At 35.3% G+C, this 21,445-nt stretch overlaps 1 protein-coding gene and 1 pseudogene across 6 annotated transcripts in view; one reads left to right on the top strand and one right to left on the bottom strand.

The window, feature by feature from the left end:
* The window catches only part of SNX14 (sorting nexin 14), a 127,582-nt gene that overhangs the window by 88,687 nt on the left and 17,450 nt on the right, over positions 1-21,445 (top strand). For 5 of the 6 annotated variants that reach the window (XM_023544080.2, XM_023544093.2, XM_010586397.3 and 2 more), the window contains 9 exons: positions 1,152-1,353; positions 4,350-4,433; positions 7,679-7,779; positions 9,703-9,814; positions 11,996-12,036; positions 12,218-12,337; positions 14,392-14,515; positions 14,797-14,961; positions 15,141-15,236. In XM_023544080.2, coding sequence (XP_023399848.1) covers positions 1,152-1,353; positions 4,350-4,433; positions 7,679-7,779; positions 9,703-9,814; positions 11,996-12,036; positions 12,218-12,337; positions 14,392-14,515; positions 14,797-14,961; positions 15,141-15,236 — 1,045 coding nt within the window. The remainder of the gene's footprint in view (positions 1-1,151; positions 1,354-4,349; positions 4,434-7,678; positions 7,780-9,702; positions 9,815-11,995; positions 12,037-12,217; positions 12,338-14,391; positions 14,516-14,796; positions 14,962-15,140; positions 15,237-21,445) is intronic. The other variant, XM_010586394.3, reaches the window with a different exon arrangement.
* LOC111750418 (5S ribosomal RNA) lies at positions 13,718-13,836 on the bottom strand (annotated as a pseudogene).

Here is a 21,445-nt window from a genome sequence, read left to right as displayed (position 1 = left end):
TTTGCTGCATGTGGGTTGAGACCAAATGTTGTGTCTTAGGTGGCCGCTTGTTAGCGTTTCAGACCCCAGGTGCCACTCTCCAAATGGAATGCAGGATGTTTTCTTAATAGATTTTATTATGCCAATTGACCTAGATGTCCCTGGAAACCATGCTCCCCAAACCCCTGTCCCTGCTACACTGGCCTTCGAAGCGTTCGGTTTATTTAGGAACCCTCTGTGCTTTTGGTTTAGTCCAGTCGTGCTGACTTCTCCTGTATTGTGTGTTGTCCTTCCCTTCACCTAAATTAGTTCTTGTCTACTATCTAATTAGTGAATCCCCCCTCCCTTCCCCCCCATAACCATCAAAGAATATTTTCTTCTCTGTTTAAACTGTTTCTTGAGTTCATATAATGGTGGTCTCATGCAATATTTATCCTTTTGCAGCTGACTAATTTCACCCAGCATAATGCCTTCCAGATTCCTCTATGCTATGAAATGTTTCACAGATTGATCATTGTTCTTTATCAATGCATAGCATTCCATTGTGTGAATATACCATAATTTGTTTATCCATTCAAACGTTGATGGGCACCTTGGTTGCTTCCATCTTTTTGCTACTGTAAACAGTGTTGCAGTGAACGCAGGTGTGCATATATCTGTTCATGTGATGGCTTTTACTTCTCTAGGATATATCCCAAGGAGTGGGATTGCTGGATTGTATGTTAGTTCTATTTGTAGCTTTTTAAGAAAGCGCCTAATCAATTTCCAAAGTGGTTGTACCATTTTACATTCCCATCAGCAGTGTATAAGTGCTCCAGTCTCTCCACACAAATGTTGAACATTTAAAAAAATACTGTATTTCTAATATTTTTTCCAATGATCTCTAAAGTGTCTATTCTCTATTTTCTATTGCATTTTCATGCATAGATAGTGTAACACATCCTGGAGTTGATGCTACTAACTTGTTAGTTTTAATTTTCTATCTTTACTTTTTTCAGTAGAAAATTTGATATCACCTCCTAATTGCTTAAGTCTTAAAAATTATTTGCCAAATGCTATAGTTGATATGGATGTACTGTTTTATAGTTATATCTCATAAGCTGTAGTTTTAAGGTTCTGTAGTGCTTACTATTATTAGGAATATTAAATTCATCCTGATAATTATTTTCCAGATAGAAGAAGGTATTGTTGTAATGGAAGATGATTCTCCAGTGGAGGCTGTTAGCACACCGAATACTCCCCGAAACCTTGCTGCATGGAAAATTAGCATTCCATATGTTGACTTTTTTGAGGATCCCTCCTCTGAAAGGAAGGAGAAAAAGGAGAGAATTCCTGTGTTTTGTATTGATGTTGAAAGAAACGATAGAAGAGCAGGTAGGAATCTTTATGAGTGCCTTTCTTAAAAGAAGCCCATGAGTCTTTTGTTAACAGGTGTGAGAACCATTTTGTGATTTCTAACTATTGGGGATGACTGCATATCTAAAAGTTAAGTGTCCAGAACAGAAAATTGAATGAAAGCTTAAGTTATCTCTATTACCAGTTACTTAATTAATCTATTCATCTAAAACTTACTGAGCAGATGCCTTCAAGACACCTGACAATCCAGCCAGGCATTTTATGTAATGATCTTTTAATGGTTTTGTTGCCATCATTGTTAGCTATTATACTAATTAACTATCATTAATGCATATATAGCACTATGTCGGGTATTATACCAATCTAATTAAGACAGCATTTCCCATCCCCAATTGTGGGTTAGCTAGAATTGATAACAATATGATCAAATATAACTTTACAACAAGTTTTCTTCACGTTTTGTTATGTTTTTTCTTTTGGTTGTAGGTATGGACTATAGTAGAAACGGGGTAAACAGCATCCATGGCAGGATAAATAGTCGACACCCTGGGCTTTGTCCAGGAGATGAGTGTCGGTGTAAGCAAAAGCAAAAAAAAAGTCATGCACATTTTGGGAATGATGAGCAGAAAAATAAAGTTGAGCTCAGGAAGAGGGAAATATCTGTGAGGAAAGGAGGAAAAAGGTGGCAATGTTAGGAAATGGTTTTAAGAGAAGAGTGACTGATAGTGTGAAGGTCAGTGCTAATAATTCCCCTTATTTATTTTTCAAACAATATTAGGTTTTCTGACTTCTCAGAAGCTGATGCTATTTCAAGAACATAAGGCATAAGAATGGGGAAAGAAGAATGCCCAGAGTAGCTAGCTTGGATTTTTCCTGTTATAATTAAGTACCAGGCAGGGTCTTCCTCTGTCTCCTTCTGTGCTGTCCAGTTTGATAGCCCCTAGTGCTGCTTGATTTTGCTATACTTGCTGTTGGTCTTGCTGTAGTTGCTGTTCTACCTCAGCATTCTAACAGGTGCACAGCCAAACCATTAAAGAAATTACAAGCTGATCTCATTTTTGAACATAGTTCTGCTTGTACCTCTTGTCTGCTGCTTCTACTACCAATTGGCATTTTAAGTGTTGGGGATAACTGAAAAGAGAGGCCCTGGATACCTTTTAGGCCCAATTCCTTCCTGTGCCCAGTACTTAAAATCTGATTTCTTCCCACACTGTTCATCATGTCTATCAAGAAATTATTTAAAACATTTGACTGTTTAGATATAAATCTCTTTCAGTGTAAATACATTTATGTGGATTCACACAGTGGCTGCAACAATGGGCTCAAGCGTAACAACTGTGAGGATGATGCTGGACCGGGCAGTGTTACGTTCTGTTGTACGTAGGGTTGCTGTGAGTCAGAAACGGCTCAACAGCACTACTAACAACACAAAAACAATGTGGGGAAGCAGTAACATCTCATTTTGATAGATATATGCATGATACACTTAAATATTTTGGGAATATACATTCGTTTTTGCCTTTTTGACCCAGTAACTCACCCAGTGCCATCGAGTCGATCCTGACTTTAATAATAGTCACCTATAATTTTTTTTTTTTTAAAGGTTTGGCTTAATAATGCAAACATAAAATTAAAACCAAAAAAATCTTAAAATTTGTATTCTAAAGATGATTTTTGCCAACTGTGTATCAAACTTCTCTGTCAGTGTAACGTGCTCTTAGTAAACCATGGCCTATGAGGAGAAAAAAAAGTATGTGATTTACTACATTGTTATTAATGTGCTCAACTGGTAACCAAAAGGTTGGAAGTTTGAGTCCTCCAAGAGGCAATTTGGAAGAAAGGCTCGGCGATCTACTTACAAAAAAATCAGCCTTTAATGGTTTTTAATAACCCTATGGAGTATAGTTGTCCCCACCCTGACACACATGGGATCACCATGAGTTGGAGTTGACTTGACAGCAACTTTTTTTTTTTAATGTGTAACAAAATTGTAATTTCAGGATTTTAAAAACCAAAATATAATATAGGCCTTTAAGACCTACAGAGAAGAAAACTGGGACTTGCTTTACAGGTTGTGACTATATCAGGTTGGCTTTTTTTCTGAATTCAATTTTGGATTGTTGTGGTTTTGGTTGACTTGATCCATTGCATTCTCAAATCCATGCTAGAATGATATGTGATGCTAATAATGTAAGTTAACATTTTTTAGTTGCTTACACTGTGCTGCTTACTCTGTGCTATGCACTGTATAAAAGTACTTTATGTGAAATATTTTATGTAATACGTACAATTATTCCTACTCTACATCTAAGCAAACCAAGGCACAGTGTGGTTATTTGTCCAAACTCTGTAGTTAGTAAACAGTGGAAATAGAATTGGAATAGGTAGTCTGACTCTAGACTTAGTCTTTAAATCATTACTTCATATCTGTGCTGTCTGGTTTGATAGCTCCTAGTCACATGTAACTATTAAAATTTAAATTTAATTAAACTTTCAGTTCCTTAGTTGCCTGGGCACATTTCAAGTGCTCAGTAGTGACCCAGTGCCATACTAGTCAATGCAGGCATATAGAACATTTTCATAATTGCAGAAAGTTCTGTTGGACAGTGCTGCTCTTTATTAAATCAGGACAGTTTGGTAAATATTTTTGAGATCTAAGTATATCTGTTATAAATTTTTATAAATACTTATATTTATATCACTTTTGTGACATGTTTTAAAAATAGTGATAATTACATAAGTTCTTGAAGTTTTTTCCAGCTCTATGATTCCATTGTAAAAAAAAGTATATTCTTGAGTAACATCATAAATAGATGATATTCATCAATCTCTTCTAAGCAATTTAAAATTAAAATATGGAATAAAATATATTAATAATGTAATGCCAAGAAATAATAAATTATTAAGACTTGCATAATTTCTAGCTTATATGTTTAATGTTTTAAATACAGTATCCTTTTAGTAGTAGGTTGTAAAAGTATATATTACTCAATGTGTATTTATTCAATTTACAGTTGGGCATGAGCCTGAACATTGGTCTGTCTATAGAAGATACCTTGAATTCTATGTACTTGAATCAAAACTAACAGAATTTCATGGTAGGCTGTTCTTTTTTTTTATAAAGCTTTACATTTCAGCATTAGCCTTGAAAGCTGGTGTGACAGATTGGTTTTTAGATTTTAAGAAATTGTAGCAAAGGATTTTTTTTTTTTTAATTTCTCATTCAAAAATTTGTACACGTATTGTTTTGTGACATTGGTTGCAATCCCCAAAATGTGACAGCACACACTACCCTTTTCCACCTCAGTTTCCCTGTGTCCATTCGGCCAGTTCCTGTCCCTTCCTTCCTTCTCATCCTGTTTTTGGATGGGAGCTGCCCATTTGGTCTCATATATTGGATTGAACTAAGAAACATGTTCCTCATGTGTATTATTTTTGGTTTTATAGTCCTGTCTAATCTTTGTCTGAAGAGTGGGCTTTGGGAATGATTTCAGTTCTGAGTTAACAGAGGCCATAATTTGGGGGGTTCTTCCAGTCTGTGTCAGACCAGTAAGCCTGGTCTTTTTACGTGAATTTGAATTTTCTTCTACATTTTTCACCTGCTCTGTCTGGGATTCTCTGTCACGTTCCCTGTCTGGGCAGTCCTTGGTGGTAACTGGGCACCATCTAGTTCTTCTGGTCTAAGGCTGGTGGAGTCTCTCATTAATTTGGTCTGTTAGTCCTTTGGCTAGTATTATCCTCGTGTCGTAGGTTTTCTTCCATCTTCTTTGCTCTGAGTGGGATGGGACCAGTAGATGTATCTTAGATGATTGCTCACAAGCTTTTAAGACCCAAGACACTACTCACCAAAGTGGGATGTAGAACATTTTCTTTATAAACTATGTTATACCAGTTGACCTAGATGTCCCCTAAAACTATGGTCACCTGGCCTCAGCCCCAGCTACTCTCCCTCAAAGTGTTTGGATGTGTCTAGGAAACTGCTTTGCTTTTGCCTTGGTCCAGTTGTGCTGACTTTCCCTATATTGTGTGTTGTCTTTCCCTGCACTGAAGTTGACACTTGTCTACTATCTAGTTAGTGATATCCCCTCCCCTTCCCTCTCCACACTCATAACCATCAAAGAATGCATTTTTCTGTGTTTAAACATTTTCTTGAGTTCTTATAATAGTGGTCTCATACAATATTTGTCCTTTTTGTGACTGACTTATTTTACTCAGCATAATGCCCTCCAGATTCATCCATGTTGTGAGAGATTTCACGGATTTATCATTGTTCTTTATTATTGCATAGTATTCCATTGTGTGTGTGTACCGTAATTTGTTTAACCATTCATCTATTGATGGGCATTTAGGTTGTTTGCATCTTTTTGCTATTGTGTAGCAAAGAAATTTAACAGTAGCACTTACGTACAATCTTATTGATAAGTGCTATGATGTGGACAGCCAAAAGAAAGAACAAATCAGTATTAGAAAAAATACAACCAGAATGCTCCTTAGAAGCAAGGGTAGTGAGACTTAGGCGTGCTTACTTTGGATATGTCATCAAAAAAGACCAGTCTTTAGAGAAGGGCATCATGTTTGGCAGAGGGCCAACAAAAATGAGGAAAATCCTCGATGAGATAGATTGACACAGGAGCCACAACAATGGACTTAAACATAACCAGTATGAAGAATGCCCAGGAACAGTGTTTTGTTCTGTTATACATAAGGTCACCATGAGTCAGAGCTGATACAATGACAACTAATAACAACACGATGTACATAATGAGTAGTAGGAATATACTGTTTTTAGGTTCTCATTTTTGGTTATCAGTATGTTTAAAGTTTTTGTAGTGCACATTTATTTTTTTAATAATAATTAAAAGGTAGCTGTTATTTAACTCTTTTTGAAAAGACTCTCCAATTTAATTTGTACTTATCTTGAGTTGGCAGAGGATTTAAACTGAGCATTTCTTTTTTTTTTATTGTATTTTAGATGAAGGTTTACAGAGCAAAGTAGCTTCTCATTAAACAATACACGTATTGTTTTGTGACATTTGTTGCCAACCCTGTGATGTGTCAACACTCTCCCCGACCTTGGCTTCCCTGTTATCAGCTTTCCTGTACCCTCCTGCCTTCTTGTCCTTGCCCCTGGACTGGTGTGCCCATTTAGTCTCATTTTGTTTTATGGGCCTGTCTAATCTTTGGCTGAAGGGTGAAACTCAGGAGTGGCTTCATTACTGAGCTAAAATGGTTTCCGGGGGTTAACCAGGCATTTCAAGGTTTCTTACATCTTCCTGGGTAAACATGTTTGCTACACATCATGGTATATGTTCTGATTAGGCTCTTAGATTTAGATATGGGAACAAAACTTACAATTGAATGTTCCTTTTGAGGATAGATCAATTGGGAAAGGAGAACACTCTTCTTTTTTCGTTCTTTTTCTCACTCTCCTTAGTTATTTTAGTTAATACCAACAATATAGTTAAGAAATATTTACAGGCATTTTGTACATAGATTGGTGAGTTTGATTTGAGTGTTCTGAGTCTTTTTATTTTGGAAGAGCTCTGTGCAGTGTCCCTTGATCCAAATCTAGGCTGGTTCTGATTGAGAAGAGCAGGGAACCTTCTTTACCCTGCTATAAGAGCTGAGCCTATCATAATAAAATCATCATAGGAAGACAAAGAATACAAGGTCCTACTCCATAGTTTTTGCCTTGATTTGAGTTTGTACTTGTCTTCAATTTTTTTTCCTTTGTCCCTGCTCACCTGATGCAATGCCATCCTTGGCTTGTTCCTTCTCTGAGAACTTTTCCTATTGATTTATGACTGAGAGAAGATAAATTACCTCCAAACTTTAAAACCCAGACCAGCTGAAGTTAGTGGGATTCCCAACAATGTTGTTCATCTTGGATACTAAAATTTGCAAAGTCAGCCCTATTTAAGAAAGCACGGTCTTGGTTTTTCAATTGTGTTTTTACGTTATATAGCATTGGCAAAACATTACCTGTTTTTCCACGAGGGAACAGGTGTTTCTTCGAAGATCTTGTTTTATATAGAACCCTGCCAATTTCAAAATAATCTCATGATAATTTTTAAAGCTGGTTTAATAGTATAGAAGGCTAAGTAAATCTGTCAAGAAAGAGCAATTGTCGAGAGAGAGTAATATTTTGGACGTCAATATAGATGCAAGTTCTTTGGTCTGGACTTCTGACTTGAAGCTTTCTGATTTTATAAAGATTACTTAAAGGATAACGTATCATTAAGAGGCAGCACTGTGAATCTGAATTTGCAATAGTAAATGTATCAATTCAGTTTTTTAACTAGGAGTAGGACATAGCAATAACTTTAATATATGCTAATTTCAGGCACATTTCCTGATGCTCAGCTTCCTTCTAAGAGGATCATTGGCCCTAAAAATTATGAATTCTTAAAGTCAAAGAGAGAAGAGTTTCAGGAATATCTACAGGTATAGCACCAACTGTGTCATTTAATTTAAAACACTGTATCATAGCATTCTCTTGTCTATTTTCTCTTGCATAGATATGCTTTGCTTTACAAATATGTTTCTATGTGCATGTTCTAAATTCTTTTTTTTTTTTAATTTTTTTCCATGTGGATATGAAAATGAATTTTTGCCAGCCTTTTTTTTTTTTTTAAATAACTAATTAAATACCAGAGGTTTTCTTAGGGGCAAAAATGTATGAGGCTTAGTTTAAAATTTTTTTGGTGTGGGAAGTTTAAAAAAAAGAAAGAAAAACTTGGTGTAAAATATTAAATACATTTTAAGAATACTGGGTAGTTTTTGTTAGTTTGTGTTCTTTTCTGTGTAATTTTGTTTTGTTTTTAGCACTTTCTGAACTTTGGACTCCCCCCGCCCCGCCCCTTACTCCTTAATCCTTCCGCTTTTGCAGTGCACAGATGTTTTTCTAGTTTCTGGGATCTCCTGACTCTGTGTCATTCCCCTCTTGGAATTGAATTCCCGTTTTTCAAAGTGTGCACATATTGTGTTGTGTAAACAATGTAATTGGTATATTATTCCGATAGATGGTGTAATCATCCTAAAAGTTACTTGTTTGAGACTTCTGTTCTCCAAAATTAATTAACATCTTTCTTTATCAAATGAATAAGACCAGAGAGAGGATACTTTTATTTATTTGAAAAAAGAAAGTCTCTTTAATTTAGGCATGGGAATTTGTAGTTTTTTTTATCAAGTGTTAATTCAGTAAAATTTGGATGCCCCTCAGTCAGACATACATTTTATATTAAAAATATTCAGCTGTGTAAAGGGGTATTTACATTTTATTTCCTGTACTTGAGCAGTTAAATGCTTTTAACCCAGAAAGTATTTTCTATATCATTTTTTGGTGAGGTAAATTGAAATATGAAATAACTCTTAATTGCTGCCAGAATGTTTGAACACAACATATGTTAGTGTTAACCTGTATCTTTGTTGATACATTAACATTATTTTAACAGACTGATTTTAAGAATTAAAGAATTTCATTTAAGAAGAAATATTTTCTGGTAGTATGGAGTTAAATTAGATGTTACTGTACTGATACTTTATGTAGGTTTCTGTTCAAAAAGTTTTATAATCATGAAATAGTTACAAAACTGAAATATTTTAGGTTAAGATTGTATTTAAAATTTTGTCTTTAAAAAATCAGTTTATCTTGTAAGAAAATGGTATTGCAAAAAGTAGCAGACGACAGATTTTCCAAGTAATTACTTCACATTAATTACATTTAGCTTTTTGCAAAACCCTTTGTGCTGATTTCTCTTAATTACCAAGGAAGTTGTATATTTTAATACTCATTTTATAGTTGAGAAACTGAGAACTAATATTAAAAAAAAAACCCAGTGCCGTCGAGTCGATTCCGACTCATAGAGAACTAATTTTAGTTAATGTTTATTCTTACTTCTGAGTGTGAGGTACTGTGCTAAATGCTTTATATAACAACACTATAAAATAGGTTGGAAACTCTGGTGGCATAGTGGTTAAGAGCTACAGCTGCTAACCAGAAGGTTGGCAGTTCGAATCCACCAGGTGCTCCTTGGAAACTGTATGGGCAGTTCTGCACTCTGCCCTCTAGGTCTCCATGAGTCAGAATCAACTTGACAGCAATGGGTTTGGTTTTTTTGGTTAAAGTAGGTAGTGTTGTTACCCCCTTCTTACAGGTGAGGAAACTGACTCTTGGATGATTTAGGAACATTTCTATGATCACCTAGCTAGCAAATGGAAGAGCCAGAACTCAAACACATATATGTCTGTGTATACAGGCCGAGTTACGTACTATGCTAGTCCCTCTATAATTGCAGCCTTTTTGTTATTTTGATAATTAAAGCGCTCTAATGGTGTTTTCCTTTCTCTTTTTTAAATTCATTCAAGAAACTTCTGCAGTATCCAGAACTGAGTAATAGTCAACTTCTGGCAGATTTTCTCTCCCCCAATGGTGGTGAAACACAATTTCTTGATAAAATACTACCAGATGTAAATCTTGGTAAGCCAATTTAAAGGATCATATATAAGAGGATAAACTGAAAAGGAAAAGAAAGCAGAATTTTCAGATTAACTGGTTACTTTACAAAAATAATTTATATAATATAGCCATGTGTCATATTTCAAAGGGCCTTATTTCTGCCTTTGAAATAGGTTGTCAGATGAAGACTTTAATTTGTCCAACTCTGAGCTTTGATTATTTAAGCAGTTACTAATAGCCATATGTCCTATCACAGAAACTTAAATTATCCAATGTCTTTTTGCCTTTATTTTGTGAACTTAAGTATAAGAACAGTAACAAAGGTGTTTTCAACATTCATGAATATGTGTTTTCATCACACAGTATATGAATGACTATAATCTTTGAAGCTTCTCATAAGATATCTCAACAAAGGCCAGATGTGTTGACATTTGACTCAGTTTAAGACTTGATTGCTTTCCCCTATATCTTTTTTAAAGATAAACTAGAAATAATACAAATGTTTATCAACAATAGAATGGAAAGATAAATCATTGTTGGATTTATAACATTTAATATATAACAATAAAAATGATTAAACTGTAGCTCATGGAGCCCTGATGGTGCAGTGGTTAAAGCGATCGGCATCCCAAAGGGGAATTGACTCAGTGGCAGTGGGTGGGTGGTGGTGTAGCTCATGAGTTGGAATTGACTTTAAGGGAACTGACAACAACTTGTAACAGTGTGAATAAATCTTAAAAATATAATATTGAATGAAAGAAGCAAGATATTAAAGAACATATACAGCAAGATTTCGTTTTATATAAAGTTGAGAAACAGACCAAACTAATACAAGCTGGAAAAGTTTGAATAAAACTGTTAAAAATAATGATGAGAAAAAAAGCTATTTCTAAATATATTTTATATGATGTTACTCTAAGTATGTATATAGAATTAAATTAGTTAATTAAACATTGCATGTAGGCATTTGTCTTTCATTTATATCTCCCAAAATTAATTCATTCAGTTGTGCCAAAATATTTCATGGGTGTATGGGGAGAGGTCTTATTAGAGGAAAATGTTCGGGCACTTTATATTTGGTTACATATGACACTTAGGAAATAGAATTGGGTAGACCTTGTTACTGATTAGATTTGATTGAAGGAGAAGAAATGATCAAAGATGACGCAGGTTTCAGTTTAAACATTTGGGTGAATGTGGTTGTTGCTTGCTGAGGTAGGGGATAAATTGAGTCATTTTCAACTTGAGTTTATAGAATATAGTTGTTGGAATTTTATAAGGAAGGAAAGGGCCAGAGAGGGGCAAGGATTAGGGATTTGAATGTTATTTGGAATCATATTTGAACAAATAAGATGGCTCAGGAAAGTGTAGGATGAAACTCTGTATTTTAAGGAACACAGAAACATTCTAAGGAGGGAGGAGTGGCTTATTAGGGGTATAAGAACAGAAAGGAAATATACGGGTGGGAGGGATGGGTTGGTTTGAATGTTGTAAAACAACCTCTATTTTTATTTTTTGTTATTAATGTGCCCAGCTATTGCTATCTCTGTTTTTTAATTGAATTTAAAGAAATTCAAGCTTTTTTTTTCAGGTTTAACAGTCATTTCCAAAAGCTTAAGAAAATTTCAACATGTTTGATATTTTATAAGAGAACCTGGAGATAAGATCAATAAGGAATTTTGGCAAACATCAAATTAGAATATATATTCTTAATCTAAAATTGAGAATATAAATTTTATTCAAATAACCAGTTAAAATGTTATAGCAATTCTTAGACTTTTTATTCTTTTGACTACCTTTTGCTTATTTTTAAACATCATTAGATACTCACCATTGTTTAAAATATTTTGAAAACATTTTCTTATGGAAGTTTGGAAATGTACACAAAAGTAGAGAAAATAACATAATGAACCCTCACTCTACTTCAGTTATCAACACTTGGCTTGTGCCATTTCTTCTCCTACCTGCCACCCTACTGGATTATTTTAAAGTGAAGCCCAGACTTCATACCATTTCATCTATTAATAGTTCAGAATACTGTATTTACTGGAAATTTTTTGTTGAGCTTGGAATGGTCAACTGTAAATATTTTCTAACAGTTTTTACTTGGCTTTTTAGTAAATTAAATTATCTGGTGAAGTATTCATATGAGAAATTGTAAGATATACTTGCATAAAATTAACATTTTACTTTTAATTGCAGGGAAGATTATAAAGTCTGTTCCAGGAAAACTAATGAAAGAGGTGAATAACTGATTTATGTGTATTTTATAATATAATAGTCATAACCATATTAAAAAATATATATTTTATAATCAAACAGCCATAAACATATTTAAACATAGATGAATTGTAATTGGTTATATGATACTAAAAATCATAATTTTGATTTTGGATTCTCATACACTGATTTTTATATCACCAGAAAGGTCAGCATTTGGAGCCTTTCATCATGAATTTCATTAATTCTTGTGAATCTCCCAAGCCTAAACCAAGTAGACCAGAACTGACCATTCTCAGCCCTACTTCAGAAAACAACAAAAAGGTACTGCAAGTTGCATTAAGGAGCCATTAAGTTTCAAGTTGCCTTACTCGAGATTAATTTTTAATAATTTTTTTTGTATGTTTGGTGGAAGTTTACACAGCAAGCTAGGTCCCCCTTTGACAGTTTCTGCACACAGTGATCAGTGACATCAGTTACATTTTTCACATTGCATCAGCGTTCTCAGTAATTGTGTCCTGGTTGTTCTGAGATAACTTTCTATGATAGGAAGACTCCTTTGTTAATAAAATGGATGGGACCTTAAATTTTTTTAATATGGAAATCAGTTGCATAGTATACAGAAAGAGTATTATATCCCGTTATTTGGTTCTTTGCTGTGGTTAATGTTTCTTTAGATGCTGTATTTACATACCATTACCATTTGTATATTTGGGAAATTTTAAAAAATGGTTTTCTTAGGATACAAATTACTAACTTCCAATAATCAAGGGATTAATTGCTGTAATGTATTTATTTATTTTTTATATTACCTAATTTTAATGGCTTATAAAATATTTCATCCATTCATTAGACAAGCATTCTGTTGTGTGCCTACTACTGAGTGCTATGACCTGGGAATATAAAGATACAATCCCAGTCCTCAAGAAGCTCAGTTTCATGGCAAAATATTGCAAGCTTAGGGTCCTGTGGGAGCTCACAGGATACCTTTCCACAAGAAAGCCCTTCAATTATGTTATTATTATAGATGGTATCTTTAACAGTTTTTTTTTTTTTAACTCTATAACTTTATTGTTGGTAAACAGAAATGCAGTTAATTTTTTGTATATCGTTTTTTTATTCAGCAATACTCTTCCCCTGTGCTTCTCTTGTAGTACCTGTTTTACTTCATTTCATTTATTTCTTGACTTATTTCTATTAGATGTTAAACTTCTTGGAGAACAGTGATCCATCGTTGTATTCCCTGATTTTGGTATACTACCTGGCACATAGAAAGTACTTAATAAATGCTTATTGGATGGATCTGTGAATAAACAAAATAATGCTTTTGTTAAAATTAGTTATCCAATGTATGTTTAATTATTGATTAATAGAATTTTGGATATTTTGGGAGTAATTTCATTTCAGCATTTTTACTAAGAGTAATTCTGAATATCTTATTTTTTCGACACTGATTAGGCCTTTCTGGGGTTTGATTATTATTGTCCTAATGAACTTTACTTAAAGCTTAATTTTAACTTCTAAGTACTCATTAATTAAATAAAACCAAAAAAACCAAACCCATTGCAATCGAGTTGACTCTGACTTATAGCAACCCTACAGGACAGAGTAGAACTGCCTCACAGGGTTTCCGAGGAGTGGCTGGTGGATTCCAACTGCCGACCTTTTGTTTAGTAGCCAAGCTCTTAACCATTGTGTCACCGAAGCCTACCTCACCAGTTATTCCCAGGCGATCTCCCATCCAAGTACAAATCAGGTGCAACTCTGCTTAGCTTCCAAGATCAGACGAGATAGGGTATGTTCAGGGTGGTATGGCTGTAGACATTAATTAGATAGTGATTTATGATTTTTAAATAATGTTTCAATTTTAGCCATCATTAATATAATTATACATATTTACATGTTCATTTGCTCCCTTTGGTATTAAAAAAAAAAAAAGAGATCTTTATGGATCATGAATTATCTGTTAAGTCCTAAGTAAATGCAGGCTTTTATTTGAGATTTTTGGGGAACATGTATTTTTCTATACAATTTTGAGTATAAATGTGGAATTTTGGAAGCAGATCTTAACCTATCTACTGTTGGATTAGAAAAGGTTTAAATGCTTTTTCTGGTCACTTTAGCCTAAGTGGTTATCACCAATAAGTGTAATAAACTATAAACCCCACCACTACCCACTGCCGTCGAGCTGATTCCGACTCATAGCCACCCTATAGGACAGAGTAGAACTGCCCCATAGAGTTTCCAAAGAGCACCTGGTGGACTTGAACCACCGACCTTTTGGTTAGCAGCCGTAGCACTTAACCACTACGCCACCAGGGTTTCCAAATAAACTATATAAACTATACTCCTCTTTATTATTTGAACTTTTACTTTAGCTTTTCAATGATCTGTTCAAGAATAACGCAAACCGAGCAGAGAATACAGAGAGAAGACAAAATCAGAATTATTTTATGGAGATGATGACTCTGGAAGGAGTCTATGATTACCTGATGTATGTAGGTAAGACCTAAGTGGTTTAAGTTAAAACTTGCTTTTCAGTCTTCTGTTATATTTCTTCTGTAATGCAAATTAATGCTCTTGAGTGTTGCCCCTTCAAAACAATTTTTTTTAATTGAAGATACTTCTTTTATAATATTTTAATTAGTCTTGAACATATTAACATTATTGGTGTTAACAAATGAACTATTGACTATTGCCGTTTGTGTTTTTTTTTTAAATTGGAAAGTGTTCAAAATATCCGTTTATCTTAATAATGAGGTATTCTTTGTGATAATACTCAGGACGGGTGGTTTTTCAAGTTCCTGACTGGCTTCATCATCTCTTAATGGGAGCTCGAATCCTCTTCAAGAACACTCTGGAAATGTATACTGACTACTACCTTCAGTGTAAACTAGACCAGTTATTTCAGGAACATCGTTTGGTGTCACTCATAACACTTCTCAGAGGTTTGTATTTTCTCATGTGTGTGATTCAAGTTTTGAGTAGTCTTAATGATCTTAACTGAATCTAAAAGAGTCAGAAGTCTCCCCCTCCCCTTTGGTTTATTAGTATTTTTATTATGAGGAAATACTTCATGTATAAATAGTTGAAAATTTCAGCAAAAATTTCCTTTTGTCTCTTTTAGATGCTGTATTCTGTGAAAATACTCAACCTCGCTCTCTCCAAGACAAGCAAAAACGAGCAAAACAGAGTTTTGAAGAAATGATGAATTACATTCCAGGTGTAATATTAAAGAAGTAACTTAACGTTCATTTGAGTTAGCAGTCCTTTGAGGTCACAACATATACTAATCATTGAGGCTAATGTTTATTGTGAGTTATCGTTTTAGAAAGAGCTGTAAGGACCAATAAAAGTTAACTCTTTAGTTAAATAATATTTGGTTTTTATGATTCTAGCAGTTAGAATTTTAAGACAGACAGTTTCTATGCACATGATAGCCAGAGTCTTTCAATAATAACTTATAATCAGAATGATTGACAAGTCTGTGGGGCAGTTGGAATCCTGCCGCCCACTGCACCATGAGGAGAGCTGCAATAATGTGTATAACTGAAAGATCAGGCTTCATTGATTCATTCCAAATGATTAAGCACCTTCCATGTGCCAGGTACTCTGTAGAGTTTAAGGGATATAAAAAAATGTACTTAGCAGTTAATTTTAGCAGGGAGGACAGATAATACAAAGCTTTCATGTAGTAATAAAGGTATGTTTAAGTTACAGAGGTATCACAAAGGAGGAAGGCTGGTGTCCTCTCTGGTAAAGGAAGTAGGTTTGGGACTCTATTGAATGGTAGTTGGCTCTTACTGGAGCCCTGGTAGTGCAATGGTTAGGTACTTGGCTGCTAACTGAATGGTGGTGGTTCAGACTCACCCAGCGGCCCCACAGGAAAAAAGAGCTGACAATCTGCCCCCATAAGATTACAGCCTAGGAAACCCTATGGAACAATTCTACTTTGTCATATTAGGTCACCATGAGTCAGATTTGACTGGGTGGCACACAACAGCAACCTCTTACTGAGATAGGAGATACAAGGAAAAAATGTCAGGGGGTCAAAGCAGAGGATTCTTAGGATATTTTGAGTGTGAAGTGCTATAAATTATACCAGAGAAAATGTCTAGTAAGTAATTGGATATCAGGGTTTGAAACTTGGAGGAAAGATGGTGCAGGATAGAGACATGGAAATCATGTGTGAGTGGGTAATAGTGCCCAGGAACAAAATATAGAGTTAGAAGAGAAGAGGGCTTAGGAAAGAACCCCAGAGAATTCTTAACATTGAAGAATTAGCCTCAAAATAGTCCTGTGAAGACAGTCTGTGTGAAGACAATTATGTTAAATCCCTAGTCTCAGTATAAAAATGAACATGAGCTATTTTTGGGTAAGTTTTTTTTTGTAGGTAAATAGTGAAATAATTTCTTACCCATTTGTAACATGTTGTTGTTAGGTGCCACTGAGTCAGTTCTGACTCATAGTGACCCTTTGTATAACAGAACAAAACGCTGCCCCAGTCCTCAAAAGTTATTGCTGTGTTTGAGCCCAGTGTTGCAGCCTCTGTGTCAATCCATCTCATTGAGGGTCTTCCTCTTTTTTGTTGACCTTTTTCATTTAAAACTGAGGAGACCCTTATCGTTCCAGGTTTTTAACAGTCTCGGTTTTGATATTCAGAAACCGCATGGAAAACCAGTGAATGCAGTAATTTGTTATTTTTCTGAGGCATTCATAGCTTTGTGTTTAAATCACAACTACTACAAGACTTCTGTTTAGGAAGGAGTAACTCAGCTAAGTAGGAGCCCTAGAGGTACAGTGGTTAAATTGTCGGCTACTAACTGAATGGTTGGCAGTTTGACTTCAGCAGCTGCTCTCTGGGAGAAAGATGTGACAGTCTGCTTCCATGAAGATTACAGCCTTGGAAACTCTATGGGGCAGTTCTGCTCTGTCCTAGAGAGTCACTATGAGTTGGAATTGACGGCAGTGGGTTTGGTTAGGTAACTTAGCTAGTGAGTAACCCTAGCATTTCTTTCTAATTTCCTCTGCTCCTTATCTCTTACTTAGTGACTCTTTAAGGATCTGAAAGCATCACTTAGATTCGTCCATTATGCTTCATGCCTTTTAATTGGGAAATTCTATTGTAGTTTGGTGAATCATAAGATTCACAAAGATCTATTTTGGGCCACTTACCTTGAAAATGTCAAGCATCTACTGTGCTTATTGTAAATGGAGTTTGGCCTTTGAATCTTAGGGTTAGATTTATCTCCAAGCCAAACGTAAAGTGAGAGTTTTCCATGAAAAGCATTTAAAGTTTAGTTATGATTAAGGGAAAGAAGGGCAAAAACTTGAATACCTTGCTAAGAATAATTTTCTTGCTTGCAGGTATACATTCAGCAGAAATTTTAATAAGGACTGTTTTTGGTAACAGGAATGACACATGATAGCTGTGCAGTCAAAAATGAATCTGAACTTTTTAAAAAATATATTTTATTGTTTTAGGTGAAAGTTTACACAGCAAATTAGATTCCCATTCAGCAATTCATGCACAAATTGTCCTGTGACAATCCCCGTAATGTGTCAGCACTCAGTGTTTCCACCCCACCTGCCCCATTCCCATCTATCCAGTTTCCCTGCCCCTTGCTGCCTTCTCACCTTTGCTTTTTGTTGACTGTTTGGTCTGTTTAAAGGAAAACATTCACCACAGGCATTATTGTTTATTTTATAGGCCAGTATATTATTTGGTTGAAAGGTGACCTCTGGGAGTTGCTTCAGTTCCAAGATAAAAGGCTATTTTAGGATTACAGTCTCAGGGCTTCCTGTAGTCTCTTTCAGTCCAGTAAGAATCTCAACTTTTTGGACCCTAAGTTAGTATTTAAACATTTATAGCATTTCTTGAAATGATTGTTCTGTAAGATGGTTAATAGTGATTATGCAAATAAATTAAAAAACTGGTCACATTTTTTGAAGAAAGTCTAGCTTAAAAAACTAAATAAACGCCTTTTTTATATTTTTTTCTTATATTGAAATATTCAAACATTATGGAAATATATAAAATAAAAAGTAGAAGCCATCTACTCCCCACTGCACAGAAGTAGCCACATGCTTCAGTTTGGTGTGAATCTGTAGACATCCTTCTACACATATATGTGTACAAATGTACATTCATTGTTTCAGGGTTTTATGTTGTTTTGTTTTACGCTAGTAGTATAATACAGTACAGGCATACCTCGATTTACTGCACTTTGCTTTATTGCACTTTGCAGATACTACATTTTTTACAAGTTGAAAGTTTGTGGCAGCCCTGCATCGAGCAAGTCTATTGGTACCATTTTTCTAACCGCATGGGCTCACTTCGTGTCTTCGTGTCACATTTGGGTAGTTTTGTAATATTTCAAACTTTTTCATCATTATTGTATCTGTTATGGTGATCTGTGATCAGTGATCTTTTTTCTTTATTGAAGTTTAGATGAAGGTTTACAGAACAAACTAGTTTCTCATCAAATAGTACATACATTGTTGTATAACCTTGGTTAAAAACCCCACAACATGTCATTACTCTTCATTCTCAACCCCGGGTTCCCTGTTACTAGCTTTCATGTTCCCTCCTACCTTCCAGTCCCTGCCCCAGGGCTGGTGCACCCCTTTAGTCTTGTTTTTGTCCATGGCCCTGTTCAACCTTTGGCTAAAGGGTGAACTTCAGGAGTGGCCTCATTACTGAGCTGAAAGGGTACCCAGGGGCCATACTCTCAGGGTTTCTCTAGTATCTGTCAGGCCAGTGAGTCTGGTCTTTCTTTTTGAGTTAGAATTTTGTTCTACATTTTTCTCCAGTTCTGTTTGGGACCCTCTATTGTGATCCCTGTCAGTGCAGTCAGTGGTGGTAGCCGGGCACCATCTAGTTGTACTGGACTCAGCCTGGTGGAGGTTGTGGTAGATGTGGTCCATTAGTCCTTAGTGTCTTGAGTTTTCTTCATTCTTTCTTACTCCCAAAGGGGTGAGACCAGTGGAGTATCCCAAATGGCTGCTCACAAGCTTTTAAGACCCCAGACACTACTTTCCAGAGTAGAATGTAGAACACATTCTTTATAAACTCTGTTATGCCAATTGAGCTAGACACACCCAGAGACTATGGTGCCCATAGCCCTTAGCATAGCAATTTGGACCCCCAGGGAGTTTGGATGTGTCTGTGGAGCTACCATGGCGTTGCCTTGTACAGGTTGAGCTGGCTTCACCAGTATTGTGTACTGTCTTACCCTTCACCAGAGTTACTGCTTGTCTGTTTTTTTATTGTCTATTAAGTGTTTTTTTATCCCCACCCCTCCCCCCCTTGTAACCGTCAAAGATTGTTTCTTTTTGTATGTAAACCTTTTCATGAGTTTTTACAGTAGTGGTCTGATACAATATTTGTCCTCTTGTGATTGCCTTATTTCACTCAGCATAATGTCCTCCAGATGCATTCATGTTATGAGATGCTTCACAGATTCATTGTTGTTCTTTAGCATTGCATAATACGTTTGTTTATCCATTCGTCTGTTAATGGGCATCTAGGTTGTTTCCATCTTTTTACTATTGTGAACAGTGCTGCAGTGAACATGGGTGTACATATGTCTATTTGTGTGACGACTCTTATTTCTCTAGGATATATTCCTAGGAGTGGTATTGCTGGATCATATGGTATTTCTATTTCTAGCTTTCTAAGGAAGTGCCATATCATTTTCCAAAATGGTTGTATCATTTTGCATTCCTACCAGCAGTGCATAAGAGTTCTGATCTGCCTGCAGCCTCTCCAACATTTGTTATTTTCTGTTTTATTGATTCGTGCCAGTAATACCGGGGTGAGATGGTATCTCATTGTGGTTTTGATTTGCATTTCTCTGATGGCTAGAGGTTGTGAGCATTTCCTCATGTATCTGTTGGCCACTTGAATGTCTTCTTTGGGTGAAATGTCTATTTATTTCCTTTGCCCATTTTTTAATTGGATTATTTGTCTTTTTGTTGTAGAGGTACTGGATTTTCTTGTAGATTTTAGAGATTAGACCTTTGTCTGATTTGTAACAGGCAAAAATTATTTCCTAGTCTGTAGGTTCTCTTTTTACTTTTTTGGTGAATCTTTTGATGAGCTTAAGTCTTTCATTTTTAGAAGATCCCAGTTATCTAGCTTATCATCTAGAGTTCGTATATTGTTGGTTGTGATTTGTATCCTGCTAATGCCATGTATTTTTTTTTTTTTTTAATGCCATGTATTAGGGCCTCTAGCATTGATCCTTTTTTTTTTTTTAACTTCATAGTTTTGGGCTTTATATTTAGGTCTTTGATCCATTTTGAGTTAGTTTTTATGTATGGTGTGAGGTATGGGTCCTGTTTCATTTTTTTGCAGGTGAACATCCAGTTTTGCCAGAACCATTTGTTAAAAAGACTGTCTTTTCCCCATTTGATGGACTTTGGGCCATTGTCGAAGATCAGGTGACCATAGGTGGATAGATTTACATCTGGGTTCTTAAATCTGTTCCATTGGGTATCTGTCGTTATACCAGTACAGGGCTGTTTTGACTACTGTAGCTGTATAGTACTTTCTGAGGTTAGGTAGTGCGAGTCCTCCTACTTTATTCTTCTTCAATAGTGCTTTACTTTTCCGGGGCCTCTTCCCTTTCCATATAGAGTTAATGATAAGTTTTTCCATTTCTTTAAAAAATGTTGTTGGTATTTGGATTGGTATTGCATTGTATCTGTAAATTGTTTTGGGTAGAATTGTCATTTTCACAATGTTGAGTCTACCTATCCATGAGCATGGTATGTTTTTCCATCTATGTAGATCTCTTTTGGTGTCTTGCAGCAGCGTTTTGTTTGTATAGGTCTTTTACATCCCTGATTAGATTTATTCCCAAGTATTTTATTTTATTTTTTTAGGGGCTATTATAAATGATATTGTTTTCCTGATTTCTTTTTCATCAGTCTCTTTTTTGGTGTATAGGAATCCAACAGAGTTTTGTATGTTTATCTTGTATCCTGCTTCTCTGCTGAATCTATTAGTTCCAGTAGTTTTCTTGTGGCGTCTTTTGGATTTTCTTGGTATCATACCATCTGCAAATAGGGAGAGTTCAACTTTTTCATTAGCAATTTGGATACCCTTTATTTCTTGCCTTATTGCTCTAGCTGACTTCCAACACAATGTTAAATAGGGGTGGTGATAAAGGGCATTCTTGTCTTGTTCCTCTTCTCAAGGGGAATGTTTTCACCCTCTCTCCATTGAGAACGATGTTGGCAACTGCTTTTGCATAGATGTCCTTTATTATGTTGATAAATTTCCCTTCTATATCTATTTTATTGAGAGTTTTTATCAGAAATTGGTTTTAGACTTTGTCAAATGCCTTTTCTGCAATGATTGAAATGATCATGTGATTTTTTCTTTCCATTTATTTATGTGGTGGATTATGTTGATTGATTTTCTAA

Source organism: Loxodonta africana, chromosome 1, assembly GCF_030014295.1.
Source record: "Loxodonta africana isolate mLoxAfr1 chromosome 1, mLoxAfr1.hap2, whole genome shotgun sequence".
In the NCBI taxonomy this organism is placed as follows: domain Eukaryota; kingdom Metazoa; phylum Chordata; class Mammalia; order Proboscidea; family Elephantidae; genus Loxodonta; species Loxodonta africana.
This window is presented reverse-complemented; position numbering and strand designations above follow the sequence as displayed.